The sequence below is a fragment of the Plasmodium falciparum genome (assembly GCF_000002765.6).
Source record: "Plasmodium falciparum 3D7 genome assembly, chromosome: 14".
NCBI classification, from domain to species: domain Eukaryota; phylum Apicomplexa; class Aconoidasida; order Haemosporida; family Plasmodiidae; genus Plasmodium; species Plasmodium falciparum.
In genome coordinates, this window is record NC_037283.1 from 2830001 (window position 1) to 2847500 (window position 17500).

A 17500-nucleotide genomic window follows, 5' to 3' on the forward strand; every position below is an offset into this window, starting at 1 on the left:
ATTTTCTTATCATTGTGAATTCTTTCTTCATTACATTCTAGATCTTTTTCATATTTTTCTTTTTTTTTATTATTACTGGAGATAAACTCATTTTTAAGATTATCATTTTCTTTTATATTTGTATCATCATCTACAATAACGTCTTTGGTATCATCTTTTAATATATCTTTTGGTTCTTCAATTTCTTTATTACTTGTTTTTTTTTTTTGGTAAAAGCTTTTTTTTTTTTTATTTGAATCTAAATTATATTCATCTGTTTTATCAGTTTCATTAGTATCTTTTTTTTTAATACTTAACATACCATTACTAGTTCCTGTACTTTTTTTTTCGGAATCTTCATTTTGTGTATCACTTTTTTTTACATTTTTTTTATCATTTTCTTCTATATTACTTACATCAGATTTGCAATTACTATTTTTAAGTGAAGTAAGCTTTTTCCACATAATTGTTGGTTTTTTTTTTTTTTTTTTTTTTTTTTTCTATATAATTGGTGTCAGTATATTTATATCTATATGTATTATAAATTATATTATTGATATGGATAAATAAATAAATAAATAAATAAATGTATATAATATTATATTATATATTTTGACTTGTAATAATTAGTTCACTATTTGAAATTATTTTTTATTTTCTACTATTTTTATAGAAAATATACTCGTGAATTAATTAAGGTCACATTATTGATGAAAAGAAAAAAAAAAAAAAAAAAAAATTCAATATATATAAATATAAATAAATAAATATATATATATATATATATATATATATATATATATATATATATATATATATATATATATAATATATATATTACATATATAATATATATATGTGAGATTATAAAGAAATTAAAAATATGTAAAAATGATATATTATTATTATTATATTTATTTTTTTACAATTATAGAAAAAAAGAAAAATATTTTAAATATATTATGAAAGGATTTGATAATATATTTCTTTATATTATATATGAATAATTTTATTTTCTTATTTTTTCTGATTGTAATAAAAGATAATATATATATATATATATATATATATATATATATATAATAATATGTAAATATATAATTTAAATATACTTTAACAAATATATTATATATATGTATTATAAATATGATATAAAATTTATTATAAAAACAATAAATGCAATATTTATACCTTTGTATTATATTATGTAATAAAATATAATTTATTATGTAATATATGGAAAATTAAAGTACTAAAGAATAAATAGAAACTAATATTTTGAGGTAACTATCACATTTTTTTCTGTCTTAATGTATAAACATTTATTATATTATAATATATAAAATAATATGATTTAATATAATGTCATATTATTTAACTTAATCTTTTTTTTTTTTTTTTTTTTTCTTTTGTATTCCATAAGAAATAATAAAAAAAATTGACTTAAAAATTTCAGTTTGGTAATTATATATGTGTAAATATATAATAAAATTAATATAAAAAAGAAATAAAAAAAAAAAACATGAATATAAATTAACTTTTAATCATTAGTAGAAGCAAGAAAGTTAGGCAATATATAAAATATATACATACATATATATATTATATATATATAATGTGTATTATATGAAAAATAAATAATTTTGTGAAATATAATAAAACAATAATAGTTGCACATTATATAATATAAAAAAAAAAAAATAAAATAATAAATAAAATGAGATATAAAATTATAGTAAATTAGCATGTATGAATTAACTATTAATAAATAAATAAATAAATAAATAAATAAATAAATATATATATATATATATATATATATATATATATATATATATATATATATATTTATTATATACATTTTAAACCTTTTAATTTGCATTATTATTATTATTATTGTTATGTTGTACTTTTACAAACTTTTTGTTATTATTTATTTTATTTTATTTTATGTATCGTCATAGAAATTTTTGCTCTTGTTGGTATTAGTATGTTTTACATTTTGTAAAAGATTTTGTTGTGGGTCATCAAAATCTTTGTATTCATTTTTATTTGTATTGTTTAATACATGTAAATTATGATTTATAAAACTTTTATTTCTTTTAAAAATAGAATTTTTATGATTATAATTTTTGAACATGTAATTATACTTTTTTTCCATCATAAAAAGAAAATGAAAAGAATGTGGAGTTTCATAAAATTTCTTTTTCATTATTTGAATTTCAGTTTCGGTTATTAATTTCATTTTAAATTGATTATGTTTTAAGAAGATATGATTTGGTAAATCATTAATATGATTAAAAAGTTTTTTACATTTAGAACATCTAATATCACTTTGTTTATTATCACTTGTTGTTAATGCATAATCCTTTTTTAGAATATCTAAAAATTCATTTGTTTTTTCAATATTAATATTTTCATAATATTTCTTATTAATAGCATTTTTTATTTCATTATCAAAATGGACTAGCCATTTCAACTGAAACTCTGATATCTTGATTTGTTCTTCATCTTGAAAAGAAAATATTTCGTTTTTTTTATTATTTAATAATTTATATAATAACATATCATTTGTATATTTTAATTTATACTTCCTATTTTCATTATGATCATTAGTTTCATTATTCATTACAAAAGAATTTTGATTTTTTAAATCATTATGTTCACTATTTATTGATAAACCATTTTTTATATCCTCATTTAATAAATTAGTTTCATCAATAGATATACTATTAATTATCATATTATCTAAGTATGTATTATCCTTTTCTTTATTACAGTTTTCATAAAATATTGGAATAAAATTCTTGTGTAATTTTTTCTGCCCTACATTAACTCTTAGATAGAAATAACCACATTCTCTAAGTAACTCATCATATGTATTAAATTTTTTTGCTGAATAATAACAAAAATTATGAACAAATCTTAAATATAAAATTAAAATATCTAATTTTTTTTTCACATCGTAATTTTGTTCTTCATTATTTTCTATCATAGAAATTATAGGGCTCTCCGTAACATTCTCCTTCTCAATAATATTTTTGTCCTCATTTATATTATCATCATTAAAACCATTTTTGTTGTTCTCTATATTATTATTATTATTTAATGTATTTACCTCGAATGTATTTTTGCTCTTATCATTAAACGTTTCATCATGTTCTTTGTCATCAACTTTTCTTCTTTTATTTATTGGACCATTTAAATATGTGTCATCGCTCATTTTGTTGAAGAGGTCCATATTAATTCCACATGAACAATCTAATTTTCTTACAAGTTCTTTTGCCATATTATAATCTTTTTTTATTCTTTCCATATGTGAACATATGGGTGGACATATTTTAAAATCAATGGTATTATATATATTTCTCCTGACATTATTCATGTACCACTGATGAATAGGTATAGCATACGTATTTTCCCGTATAGTATTTAATACATTAGTAGCTGAGGTTTTATTATTAAAATATATATTAGCTCTTCTAAAAAAAGAATGTGCTCTTGTATCTTTGGTATTATATACATCCCATATATTTATATTCATCACATTATATTTTAAAGTACTGAGTGTATTTAATATGTGAAATTTATTTATATGCATAGGTATATGATCTACATGTATTGATGTACCACCTATATAATTTAAGATCTTTGTTAATATATTATTATCATTAATATTATCAATTTTGCATTTTATTTTTTCTTTCCACAGATTAGATATATACATATTTTCTTCATTTAATATGGAATTATTTTTATTTTCTTCCATATTATTATCATTATTATGTGAATTATCTAATTTTGATTTTGTATTATCATTACTTTTTATGTTGTCACCACTTTCTATATCATCATCATCTTCTATATTATTCTTTTCACTAGCCCCCCCTTCTTCTATATTCGTATTTATCTCTAAACTGAAATCATTAAAATTATTATTTTTATATAATATTATAAATTCTTTAAAATAATTCTGAGCTGTTTTTATATTTAACATATTCTGTTCATTAATATATTTTACACGAAATCGTTCAACGAAAAAAGGACTAGTACACTCATTATTACATATAATATCTAAATTTTTTTTAATATTTTTTATAGCTTGATTTTTTATTTCATTTGCCATATCTTCTATGCTTTTGTATTTTCTGTTATCATTAAAGAATGCTTTTGTAATTTCCGATAAAATATATTGCTCTTTATTATTATAACTTTCTTCAGCATTTTTAAAATTACTAAAAACATATTTTTCAAATTCTTCATCATCCTCAAATTCGATTTTCTTTTTTTTCAAATTTATATTTTCTTTCTCTTTAATTAGAACATTTTCTTCTTCAATGGTTTTTTTTCTTTTCCTTTCATTCGTATTTTCATTAGTAGGGGAACTCATTTTTTGTACCAAAAAAAAAAAAAAGAAAAAAAAACAGAAGAAGGAAAAATTAGGATATAACGTAAAAATGTAATGCTTGACAAATAAAAAAAATAAAAATAAATAAATAAATAAATATATATATATATATATATATATATGTGAATATAATCTATATATTTGTAAATAATTCAAATTGTTTTGTTTTTCATCAAAAGATAAAAAAAAATAAAATAAAAAGAAAGAAAGAAAGAAAGAAAGAAAGAAAAAAAAAAAAAAAAAAAAATTATGTTAAATGAACATTTTAACAATATAATGTGAGTATTTTCTTTTCAAAAATAGTTCTATATATAAAACGTTAGATTTTTCAAATGGTATATTTTATAATAAATAAATAAAAAAAAAATAAATAATTATTGCGATGAAATTATGAATTATATAAAATATATAAATGTATAATATTATAAATATATAAGTAAATAAATATATATATATATATTTAAATATACACTATATATTTTATTATATGAGGGAAATTATTATAAAAGAACTACATACAAATTTGTTCAAATGGCATAAATTTTATATAAATAAATATATTATAATATATAAAGATATAATAAATTTTTTTTGTTATTTCTTTCTTTTTTAGTAACATTGAAAATTAAATAGTTTCATGTTTATAATTATAATTATTTAATAATCCTTTAAAATGTTAAAAATGTTCAATACATTTCAGTAGGTTTTAAAAATAATATGCCTTTATAATATAAATATTTATTTTATATATACACCTTATAAAAATAAAAGTGAATTAAAATATTTTTGCGTTAAACATGAAGTTTTGATAAATTATAAATATACAGTATATTTGAAAAAATTTATAAAGTTTAACTTTTAAATATTTAAAAAGAAAAATAAAATGAAATAAAATTAAACTAAAATTATAATGACATAATATATATATATTATATATGTATGTATATATATTTGACAAAATGAATTGTAATATATATTAATAAAAAGATTACTTTGTTTCTTATTGTTTGGATAAATATATTATGTATAATATTTTTTTTTTTTTGAGGACCATATAACTTATGTTGTAACAATATGTTTATGTGTTGTTGAAATTTATATTTGTTATTATATAAAAAGGGAAATGAATAAAGAAGCTAGTAATATATGTTCAAATATAAATTAATAAATAAATAAATAAATATACACATATATCTATATATATATATTATATTTTTATTTCTTCTTCTTTAAGGACGTATGCTGTAAATATCTAAAGACAATTTTACCTCTTCGTTTTTCAAAATTTAATTTATGAATTTGGAATTTCACCATATCTCCTAAATTAATTTTAACTTTATTAATTCTTAATTTTCCTGATATAAAACATAAAAATTTTTCACCATTTGGTATGCTTACAATAAAATTTGTGTTAGCTAAGCATTCTACTACTACACCATTCATTTCGAATGTATCATTTTCTTTTGTTTTTGGAATTTCATTTTTTACATTTTCATTTTTTTCATATAATATGTGTACTCCTTTTTTATCTCTTAAAAAATGATTTATATTATTTTTAATATGCTTTTTATTCCATGATATTTTATGAAAAAATCTTGAGGTTTTATTATTTTTCCATTGTGATATATTATTATTAAAATTTAAGAAAGAGAATGTTTTCTTCTCAACTTTTATTTCTTCTGATGGGAAATACAAAAAAAAAAAACAAAAAAAAAGGAAAACAAAAAAATCAAAAGACAAACGGGTTATGAAAACACTACACATATATATGTATATATATAAATATATATATATATATATATTGTGTTATTTTTAATTGAAGTTACAATATTGTCATTTTTATATTTCGTATAAAAAAAAAATATTATGATGTTTATTAGAAAGGAAAAAACTCATACAGACATTATTTAATGAATATGACTAAGCCATAAGTTATTTATTTATTTATTTATTTATTTTTTTTTTTTTTTTCATTCAATATAATATATTATAAAAGTATTTATATTTTTTTATTCAAAATTTATTTTTATTTATAAATTTTAATTATAATGTTAAATAATTTGAAATAAAAAAATATAAATAGGTTTACAATATATTATGTTGAATGAAAAAAAAAAAAAAAAAATAAAATAAAAAAAATTAAATAACTTAAAAAAATAATTTCTTTAAAAAGAAGAAATAATAGTAATTTATTGTGAAATGTAAAATAAATAAAAAATTAAATAAATAAATATTATATATATTATATATATAACATGTCAATAATATATATATTTTTAATATTATTATTATTTTTATTTTTTTTTATTTTCCTTTTTAAATTATTTTCTGTATCATGAAATATATTTGTACACATAATAATATAATATATATTCAATTTAATATTTAATTTAATTTTATATAATAGTTATACATTCAAGTGAGCTATAATATAATTATGCCTTTTAATTTTATCTTTTTTTTTTTTTTGGAACTTTTCTATAAATATACTGCATATATATTATATATATAAATATATTATATATTTTGCTTTAATTTGATGAATTTATAAGAACCGACGTTTCATGTTTTATTCTGTTTATATGTATAAATTTCATATTTTAATAAAATATTATATATATATATAATATATATAATATAATTTTCCTTTCTTTTTTTTTTTGTATCCTGTTTTAAAAAATGAAAGGACCCAAATATTGTTAGTGAGTTATAAAGTAAAAAGAAAAAAAAAAAAAAAAAACAATCGAAAAAAAAATATATATATATATATATATATATATAATAATATATTTTTTTTTTTTTTTTTTTTTTTTTTTGATTTGTTTGTTTGTTTGTTTGTTTGTTTGTTTATTGAATTATATATAATATTTATGAGGAGCATATTTTAACATTCCCCTTTTGTAATAAAAAAAAAAAAAAGTGTAGTATATTATGGAACAAAAGTATGGGATTGTAAATGATGATGAGAAACTGAACGAATATAATGACAGTATAAGATATCGAGAATACAAGAAATATATAAGAAATGTTCAGTTGAATTTTGAGAAGATATTAACAGAATTTAATGATAATCTTAATAAGTATGACAATGGTTATAAGAATAGAATTCCGAATAAACAAGAAGAAGATGAGATAAATGAATTTTTATTAAAAAATAAGAAAAAAATACAAGATTTAGAATATTTACATAAAGATGGAATACAAAATTTAGATACAATGAAAAAATATTTTAATAAATATAGTACTTATTCTATAGAAATTACAAGATATTTTAGTATATTTGATAAATTTAAAATACAGTTACAAACTATGAAAAATAGTATGGATAAAGCATATTTTCATAATAATATATATTTAAAAAAAAAAAAAGAAAATAATAATAATATAAATAATACATCTATCTTTGATGGGAATAATAAAAATAATAATAATAATATGAATCATGTTTTTAGCGAAAGAATAGCGTTGGAAAATTCTCTTAGCGAATTGGATAATATGTTATCGGTAGGTGAAAGTACTACATTTCAATTGAAACTTCAGAATAATAATATCATAAAACAACTTAAAAAAATGAATACATTTAATAAATATATACCACAAATACAAAAAATTCTGAAAAAAATTAAATATTATAGTTTTAAAAGGGTTATCATCTTATCTATAACAATATCTATATGTATTTTTATATTTTGTATATTCAAATTGGGTAAATGACAAGTATTATGTATATATATATATATATATATATATATATGTAGATGATATTATTACTTTTCAAAAATTCAATTATATTATATATATTTTTTTTGAAATTTTTATTATTTTATTTCTCTATGCGGTAATATTTTATTTTATATACTAGTAATTATCTTCTCTTTTGAATGTATTACTATTTTTTTTTTTTTTAATCATAAAATCATATGTACACATTTTTCCTATGATATGAAACAATCATCTTGAAATATATTCTTTACATAAAATTAAACATATAAGTGTTTTTATTTTATTTTATTTTTTTTTTTTTTTTTTCTTTTCTCATTTTCATATATATATTTTTTTTTTTTGTTATCATCAATTTGTTTTATTTTATTTTTTTTCACTACACATAGTTTATTTTGACTTAATTTTAAAATGAATTTTTTGTTTTATACAAAACTTAAAAAAAATTAAAAAAAAAAATATAAATATATATATATATATATATATATATATATATATAAATAAATAATTGATATAATTAGACATATAATAACTGGTTCATTAAATATTAACACAAATAAAAAAAACAAAAAAAAAACAATCAAAGTTGAGTATAAAAAAAAAAAAAATAATAAAAAAATTAATAAGGAAAATTTTTACGAAAAATATATATATTTGATAATATATCAAATAAGAAAACATTACAAAAATATTAAAATTAAATATAATATAATGAAATTATTTTAAAATATACTTTTGCTATATATTATTATACATGAACAATAAATTTTTTTTTTTTTTTTTTTTTTTTTTTTTTTTCTTTTTTTCACAAATCTTTAATTTTATGACTTAGACATATCATTTTCTTATATGGTTTACTTAATTGTATTTGTTTTCCTTGACACGTTTTTTTTCTGTTGTATTCTTGGACAATTAAGTGAACGGTTTTAAATTTCCCTTTTTCTATTTGTAAATAATTTGGATATGGTTGCCCATTATTCATAAATAAGCTCATTCCAGTATCTATAAGAAAAAAGGAATTATTACAATATGTTTGAATTTCATGTGATTTTTGCCTAGTATGTCCTACAACTAAACCTTTTGCATTATATTTTTTAAGAATGTTTCGTAAATGTTTACATGTTTTTTTTGGTTGTAATTTGACTTGGTGTGAAATTTCATTATTCCATAAAACTCCTTCTTTGCTTAAATAATTATATTTTTCAAATTGAAACATTTTACATTTATTTTCTATTTGTAATCTTGTTTTTAAATTAATAGTGTTAATATCATATTCAGACATGTGTTTACTAATTCCTCCATGTGTAAAAATAATATTATTTATTTTTACAATAACTGGTAATCTAATAAGTTTTTTAAAATAATATCCATTTTTATTAGTAAAACTAAATAATCTATTATTTCGATTATTTTGAAAAAATAACATTACTTCAGATTCATTGACATAATGAAACGCTCCACATAAATTAAGTTGTTCATGATTACCCATTATTAAAATAACTTTACTATTTTTTTTGATGGCATCTTTTTGTAATTTTAATAGATAATCATATATATATGTACCAAAAACACCCCTGTCTAATATATCACCTACCTGGACTAACATAACATCTTCAGCAATCCATTCATCATTTTCATCTATTAAATTTGAATGTCTTAATATTAATTTTAAACTCTCTACGTCCCCATGGATATCTCCGATGGCTATTATTTTATGGTTCCATTGTATATTATCATATTTATATGTATAACTAGGATCCAACTTTTTTCGGTCCACTATTAAATATTTAAAAAGATATTTATTTTTTGATAAACATAGAGTTTTAAAAATGTTAACCAAAAAGGTAATTATGGTTAGCCAAAGTATTTTGTCTACATTCATTTTTTTCAACAATTAAAGGAAATAAATAAATAAATAAATAAATATATATATATATATATATATATATATATATATATATATGTATAACGTTTTATTATATTAAACTATTACAAAGAAATTGTACATATATATATAAAAACATTTATATATGGAACAATATTTTTTATCTATAAAAAATGAACAATCATATTTTAATTTTGATTAAAGAAAAAAAAAAAAAAAACTAAAATAATATAATATAATATAAAATAAATGAATAAACAAATAAATAAATAAATCTATTATTATATTATATTATATTATATTTTATTATGTTTTTTTTTTTTTTTTTTTTTTTTTTTTTTTTTTTTTATATTTATTTCATTCATAATATATATAATATATTTATATGGGGATAAGATTCCATTTACTTATTCAGACGTATATATTTTTATATTTTTAAATTGAAAAAAACGGAGAGAAAATATTGATTTACAAAAAAAAATTGTTATATATATTTATTTGTTCTTCTAGTTGTAATGTTATAAAAATGAAAAACCATACGCACGAATTGTTAACATGTGTATTTGATATGTATAAATATGTGATTTCTTTTTTTTTTTTTTTAAGTAAAATAAAGAATGGCATGTGTAAAAATTTTAAAGGAAATTAAAAAAAAAAAAAAAAAATTAATGACATAATATATATATTATATATATATTTTTTATATGATGAATGAAAATTATATTTTTCAAATGTTTTTTTATTTTTCTAATTATATATATATATATATATATATATATATATATATTATATAATTATGTTCCATTTTATTTTTAATTTTATTTATTATATACAATTTATTCAAATCTACAAATCTTTTTGTAAAGTTTAAATTTTCTTGTTTTAAAAAAAATTAAAATAAAATAAAATAAAATAATATGATATTATTACACATTACATAAAAAAAAATAAAATAAATAAATAAAAAAAATACATAAATTTATGCATAGTAATGTTACTTATAAATTATTGTGTGTAATAAAATGTTAATGTATCATAATGAAATTTAAAAAAAAAAAAAAAAAAAAATCAATTTTTTTTTTTATCTTATTTTTTTTTTTTATTTTTTTATTTTTTTTATTTTTTTATTTTAGAATCTTTCTTTCATTCTTTTTGCTAAAATGTTTAATTTATTAAATATTTTTCCTTGTGTAGAACCAAGGATTAAACTACATATAGAATGCCTTGCCATTTTAATATTATTAAAACTACCTAAGATATGAATTTTATCATTAGCTATAACAATTCTTGTTTTTGTTGCATTTTCAATTGCATATTTGGTTGATCCATTACTTCCACATATTCTACCAATACATCTTGATAAATGATCACCTTTTAATATTTTGACATCTTGAATTTGAAAACTTTCAATATATAAATCTTCGATTCTTAATAATGCTAAAGAATCTTCTAAAGTAAATCCTAATAAATATGCTTTAATATAATCTGATGATTTTTGTAAATTATTTTTATCTTCTGTTAGTTTACATGTACGTACTTCAATTTTATCTTTATTCATTCTTATTTCTAATTTTAAATGTGTTACTATTGGTTTTATTAATTCTAACCAATTTTTTATAACTGAAGTTCTTCTTTGTTTAGGTATAGTTATAATCCTCATTTCATGTGTATTCATATTAGTATTATTTTTCTTCTTATTCTTTATTATTAATTTCTTATTTATCTTCTTATCATTTGTACTATCTATAACGTTATTATCATTTTCTATAATATTCTGTATCGTTAATATCTGTCCTTTATTTTGAACATTATTAATATCTGATTCTTTATCCTCAACCTTAAAGGATTTGACATCACTTTTTGAACTTCTGACGATTCCTTTGGATGTTATATCATTTTTTATAATTCTTTTAGTCATCTTGTCGTGTACATTAAATATAGTAATTATTAAATACTTAATTAAAAGTATATCAAGAAATAAAAATATGGAAATAAAATAATACAAATTACATAATATATAAAAAAATAAATTATATACAATTTTTTATTAAAATTTTACTTTAAATAAATAAATAAATAAATATATATATATATATATATATATATATAATAATATATTAATATAATTTTCTTTCGATATACGAATTTTTTCTATTTTCATTTGAGGCTTTATACAAAATTAATAAAATGTATATTTTTTTATAAAATCAAGGGAAATTTTCTATTTTTTTAAATATTCATTTTATATATAATTAAATCAGTTATCTCTAAATTTTAATAATTAAAATATACAACTTTATTTGAACTTAATAAAATCAGATGTTACTTTGTTTTTTTTACAAAAAAGAAAATTGCAATTTGGAATATCTATTATTTTGAATGTTACATATTTAAAAATTAATAAAAAAAAAAAAAAAAAAAAAAAAAAAAAAAGTACTATATATATATATAATATATATATATATATATATATATTTATAATGAATGTTGCAAAAAAAAAAAATTATTATATATAATAATAAAGTATAATTATAATATATATAATATAATATAATATAATATATATATATATATAATATATTAAATAGGTATATATGCTCAATAATACAACAGAAGGTATGCTTATTTAATTTTAATAAAATAAAAAAAAAAGATATGTTGAGATTTTATAAAAAAAAAAAAAAAAATGTAAATATATATAATATATATTATAATATATTTATTTTAAATAAAAAAAATTATTTATGATATTAATATTTTTGTATTTTTTAATTTAAATAGATGTAAAAAAATTATTTATATGTTATATATTGTAATATATATTGAATTAACGACTTAAATCCTTTTTTTTTTTCTTTAACACAGTCATCATATATTTGTTTCCGCTATAAAAATATTATTTTTAGATTTATATATTGGTTAATATTTTTCATTTATCCATAAAAAAAATAATAATTATTAAATAATAGGACATAGGGAAAACAAAAGAATGAATAAAGTAAGTAATGAGTATATTTTATATAATATATATATATATATATATATATTAAATATATTATATAATAAAGTGCTTCTTTTAACAGTTGTTGTATAACATTTATGTGTTATATTATATTTGTATATTTTTCTCCATTTTTTTTTTTGGTTATTAAATCATATTTTTAATCTTAATATTTTACATCATAAATAGAAGGTTTTATTAAAAAAATAAATTGATCAAATTTTAATTATTCTAAAGCTTTTCTTCTTTTCTTCTTTTCTTCTTTTCTTCTTTTCTTCTTTTCTTCTTTTCTTCTTTTCTTCTTTTCTTCTTTTCTTCTTTTCTTCTTTTCTTCTTTTCTTCTTTTCTTCTTTTCTTCTTTTCTTCTTTTCTTCTTTTCTTCTTTTTTTTTTTTTTTTTTTTTTTTTGAGGGTTATATAATAATCAAGAAATGTATATTATTTCTTTCAATAGTTTGGATTAAAAGAAGAAAGAACAAAAAGGAAATTTAGAAATATTATTTTTATGAGAGTTATATTGAAATATCAAATAAATTATAAGTAAAATATATATATGATATATACATGTATATGTCATAATATATATGATAATGTAGTATAATATCAAAAAGTGTGCTTTAAATAATATTCATAATGTATTATAGTAAACTATATTACATACAAATATAATATATAGATATATATATATATATATATATATATATATAATATTATATATTTTGTAATATAACATAATATTTCTAACTACTATTAATTATATTCTCTTTCTTTAAAAAAAAAAAAAAAAAAAAAAAAAAAGGTAGAGAAAAAGGGTTTTATTTTTTATATTTATTTATTATCCAAAAATGTTTAAATTTCTATATTAAAAGTAAAATAAATAAATTTAAATAAATTAAAGAAAAAGTTTATTTTGTGTCATTTTTTTGTTATTTTTCTTTTTCTCATTTAATAAGAATGAAATATTATAATATAATATTGTTTTTTTTAATTAATATATTTTTTCTTTTTCTCTTAAATTATGAGAAATATATGTGATTATTTTTTGTATATTTGTTAATTTTCTATTAAATATTTTAACATAAAAATAAGTACATATTTTTTTTTTTTTTTTTTTTTTTTTTTTTGCAAAATTAAAGTAATTATTTGAATTTTAAAATTTTACTAACATTTTTTTTTGTACGTTTTTGAAACCTTCAATAATATTGTATTCATTAATATATATATATATATAAAATAGTAAAAAAAAATTATCGAGAATTATAAGAAAATATGAATATATTATACAAATATATAATCTATTGAGTAACAGAAATATATATGTATATAATAATATTTTTATTCTATATTTAATCACGGATATTTAAGGCATCAAAAAAAATAACGGAAGAAACAAAATTGACATAAAAGGACATTACATATACATATATATATATATATATATATATATATTTATTTATTTATTTATTTATATTATTTCTTGTGGATATATAACATAAACATAATATATTTTAACTTACAATTAATAATGTGCCAAGATGATTATGTGCATTTATCAAATGAGTGTTGTACGTCTTTTGAAATACCATTGATAGTATAGTATATTAAATAATGTGGAACACTAAGCAATAATAAGAATATGAATATATATATTTATATATGTATATATTTTTATACATATAGATTTTGAAATATATATAAATATATGGTTAGCGAGTTAATATATGTACATGTGTGTGTTCATAGGCTCCTTTATTTCTATTTTATCTGACTGAGGATTATGGGGATCCATAAAAAAAAAAAAAAAGAAATAAGAAATTAATAATCAAATATATTAAAATAATATATATATGTATTTATATGCGTGAAAAAAAAAAATAAATAAATATATACTAAAACGTAAAATATAATACGAACTTATATATATATATATATATATATATATATATTTTTTTTTTTTTTCATATATTTTTATGTATTTTTTTTTTTTTTTTTTTTCTACAAATTTTTATACCTTTCGTTTGTTATATAAATTTATTTTTCCCCGAGTTTGTATTAAATTAGAAAAGATATATATATATGTATATATATATATATTTTTTTTTTTTTTTTTTTTTTTTGTATATTTCTTATTTTACCTATATTTTTATTTTATTAAATAATTTATATGAGAAGGTATTTTTCTTTTTATTTTAAATATTTTCTTTAACAAAATGAGTGACAGTCAGAGTAAGGATACGTTTCATACAACAGTGGGTGGATTATATGAGAAGCCTAACAAAGTTCGAGATATTGAATGTTTATATCCTTGTGATATTGAAAAAGTAGATACTTTTGAAGAAGATAGGTATAAGAAGTTATTATGTGCAGCATATGCATTAATGGCTATAATAGCTGATGCTCCATATTTTATGATTGTATCGATGGCTGATTATTTTAAAAGTACTTTTAATGTAAATGACGTTATGATAAATGAATTTGCCTTAATGGAAAGTTTAATATTGATTGTTGTTTGTTCATTATTACATTTAATTGGAAGTTATCGTTTAAAATGGAATTTACTTATGCCTATATTTATGACGATGATATTAGTTGTGTTAAATTTTGTTGTTTATTTTAAACTTGACTACATTGGACATAAGATTATCATCTTCAGTGCTATACCTTTAGGTTTAGTATCTTGTATATCTAAAATGACTACTATGAAAATATGTGTTTTGTTTAAAAACGCCTATTGTAGTGCTTATGTATGTGGATTATCTTTTTCAGGTTTTATAGTGTTTATAATATATATGTTAGGGGCATATGTGTTTTTTCCGAATGATGAAATGAAATTTTTTAAGATGTTTACTTTTTTTTGTTTGATTATTTGTTCATTAGCATTAACATGTTTTTCTATCCTATACCGACTATACAAAAAACGATTTGTGAAAATATTGGAAGAAAAGTATAAAGATAAAGGATTAAAAATTAATAGAAAAATATTTTATGACTCTATAAAATCAATGAAAATATTGTGGCCATATATGTTGATTTCATATTTTACAAGTTTATTGACTTATCAAATATATCCATCTATATTTCCAACTTTTATGGATGTTAGTAAAGAATTAAAAGGAACACTAGCTGGATTTTTATTATTTGGTGATTCTATGGCTCACTTATTAGTTCATTATAGAAGAAACGAATTTTTAAAAACAGATTTTTCTACATTAGTCTTTTGCACATTGTTCAGAATATTTTTTGTACCTATATTTTTATTCTTGCCAAAGCTTCATTATATATATAACTTTAGTTATTTTATGTTGACTAGCTTTTCATTTTTATTCGGACTAATGAATGGATTGGTGAATAATTTAATTTTTTTGAAAGCACCAGAAACGTGTAAAGAAAAAAGCAAATATGAATATATTCAATTAACTCCAAATATACTTTACTTATGTTTAATTTTTGGAATAACCAGTGGGTGTTTAATATCCAAGGTTCATGTAAGAATTGTGAATATAATTGCAGTTATTTTAAAATAAGAAGAAAAGAAGATTTTTTTTTTTTTCTTCTTCTACAAATAAACGAAATAATATTTCATCAAATGTATATATTTATATACATTAAAATGTGAATAATTTTGTGACTATTTTATACATTTTTGTGAGTCTCATATGTATATTTTATATATATATATTTATTTATTTATTTATATATATTGTGCCATTTCCTTTTTTGTGAAGTTTTTTATTATTTGGTTTATCCTCATTTTTTGAGGACAACAATTCCATTATATTGGAAAAAAATAAATAGTATATATATATTTATATATATATATATATATATATATATTTATATAATTTTTTTTATTATACCTTATTTTTTTTCATGAAAAGTAATTACGTAATATGTATTTCCTAAGTATAATTGGTTTATACTTTAAGGAAAACAAAATTTTTTTTTTTTCACGAATTTATTTGAAACAATTGAAAGAGTTTTTTTTATAACAAATAGACTTAAAAAAAAAAGAAGAAAAAATTGAAAGAAATTAAATATATGATTAGATAAATAAATAAAAATATATATATATATTAAATCTGATTACTGAAAAAAAAAGAAACAAAAATATAAACATATATATATATATATATATATATATATTTATATTTTGTATCCATTCTGACAATTATATTAAAAAAAAAATCATTTTTCATTTGCATCGTATATAATTTCACAAAAAAATTATTGTAGTGCTGTGTTCTATTGAACCAAAGGTAAGTAGGACACAAACTTGTTTTTAAATACTTTAGACTTATACGAATATGTAATCAATATTTTTAATAAATCTTCATAAATGCTTTTAGAAACATTCAATACTTCTGCGTTTGCACATATTATTTCAGGCTTTGATTTTATACAATATAAAATCTTTATTACTTTTTGAAAAAATAGTAAATTTTTATTATTCCATTTTTTTTGTAAAATTGATGATATATACATTTTTTTTATAAATATCCTTATATCAA

The 17500-nt window shown here is 16.8% G+C and overlaps 8 protein-coding genes across 8 annotated transcripts in view; 2 read left to right on the top strand and 6 right to left on the bottom strand.

Annotated features, from left to right (window-relative positions):
• The window catches only part of PF3D7_1468800 (splicing factor U2AF large subunit, putative), a gene marked incomplete at both ends in the record, with an annotated part of 2502 nt that extends 2059 nt beyond the window's left edge, over positions 1-443 (bottom strand). The window contains one exon of the mRNA XM_001348794.1: positions 1-443. This exon is cut by the window's left edge and continues 2059 nt beyond it. Coding sequence (XP_001348830.1) covers positions 1-443 — 443 coding nt within the window.
• Positions 444-1927: 1484 nt separating this feature from the next.
• On the bottom strand, positions 1928-4369 carry PF3D7_1468900 (zinc finger protein, putative; the record flags this gene model as incomplete). The annotated part of the gene is made up of 1 exon (XM_001348795.1): positions 1928-4369. One exon carries the CDS (start codon positions 4367-4369, stop codon positions 1928-1930), a length of 2442 nt encoding a protein of 813 aa, XP_001348831.1.
• Positions 4370-5602: 1233 nt separating this feature from the next.
• Positions 5603-6151, bottom strand: PF3D7_1469000 (translation initiation factor IF-1; the record flags this gene model as incomplete). Its single annotated transcript, XM_001348796.1, has 1 exon — positions 5603-6151. One exon carries the CDS (start codon positions 6149-6151, stop codon positions 5603-5605), a length of 549 nt encoding a protein of 182 aa, XP_001348832.1.
• Positions 6152-7318: 1167 nt separating this feature from the next.
• PF3D7_1469100 (conserved Plasmodium protein, unknown function) lies at positions 7319-8101 on the top strand (the record flags this gene model as incomplete). Its single annotated transcript, XM_001348797.1, has 1 exon — positions 7319-8101. One exon carries the CDS (start codon positions 7319-7321, stop codon positions 8099-8101), a length of 783 nt encoding a protein of 260 aa, XP_001348833.1.
• An 811-nt stretch (positions 8102-8912) lies between these two features.
• Positions 8913-9989, bottom strand: PF3D7_1469200 (shewanella-like protein phosphatase 1, putative; the record flags this gene model as incomplete). The annotated part of the gene is made up of 1 exon (XM_001348798.1): positions 8913-9989. The coding sequence occupies one exon, from the start codon at positions 9987-9989 to the stop codon at positions 8913-8915; it is 1077 nt and encodes a 358-aa protein (XP_001348834.1).
• Positions 9990-11121: 1132 nt separating this feature from the next.
• Positions 11122-11910, bottom strand: PF3D7_1469300 (pre-rRNA-processing protein PNO1, putative; the record flags this gene model as incomplete). The annotated part of the gene is made up of 1 exon (XM_001348799.1): positions 11122-11910. One exon carries the CDS (start codon positions 11908-11910, stop codon positions 11122-11124), a length of 789 nt encoding a protein of 262 aa, XP_001348835.1.
• A 3292-nt stretch (positions 11911-15202) lies between these two features.
• On the top strand, positions 15203-16516 carry PF3D7_1469400 (nucleoside transporter 3, putative; the record flags this gene model as incomplete). The annotated part of the gene is made up of 1 exon (XM_001348800.1): positions 15203-16516. One exon carries the CDS (start codon positions 15203-15205, stop codon positions 16514-16516), a length of 1314 nt encoding a protein of 437 aa, XP_001348836.1.
• Positions 16517-17234: 718 nt separating this feature from the next.
• The window catches only part of PF3D7_1469500 (conserved Plasmodium protein, unknown function), a gene marked incomplete at both ends in the record, with an annotated part of 2064 nt that continues 1798 nt past the window's right edge, over positions 17235-17500 (bottom strand). Inside the window, one exon of the mRNA XM_001348801.1 lies at positions 17235-17500. This exon is cut by the window's right edge and continues 1798 nt beyond it. Coding sequence (XP_001348837.1) covers positions 17235-17500 — 266 coding nt within the window.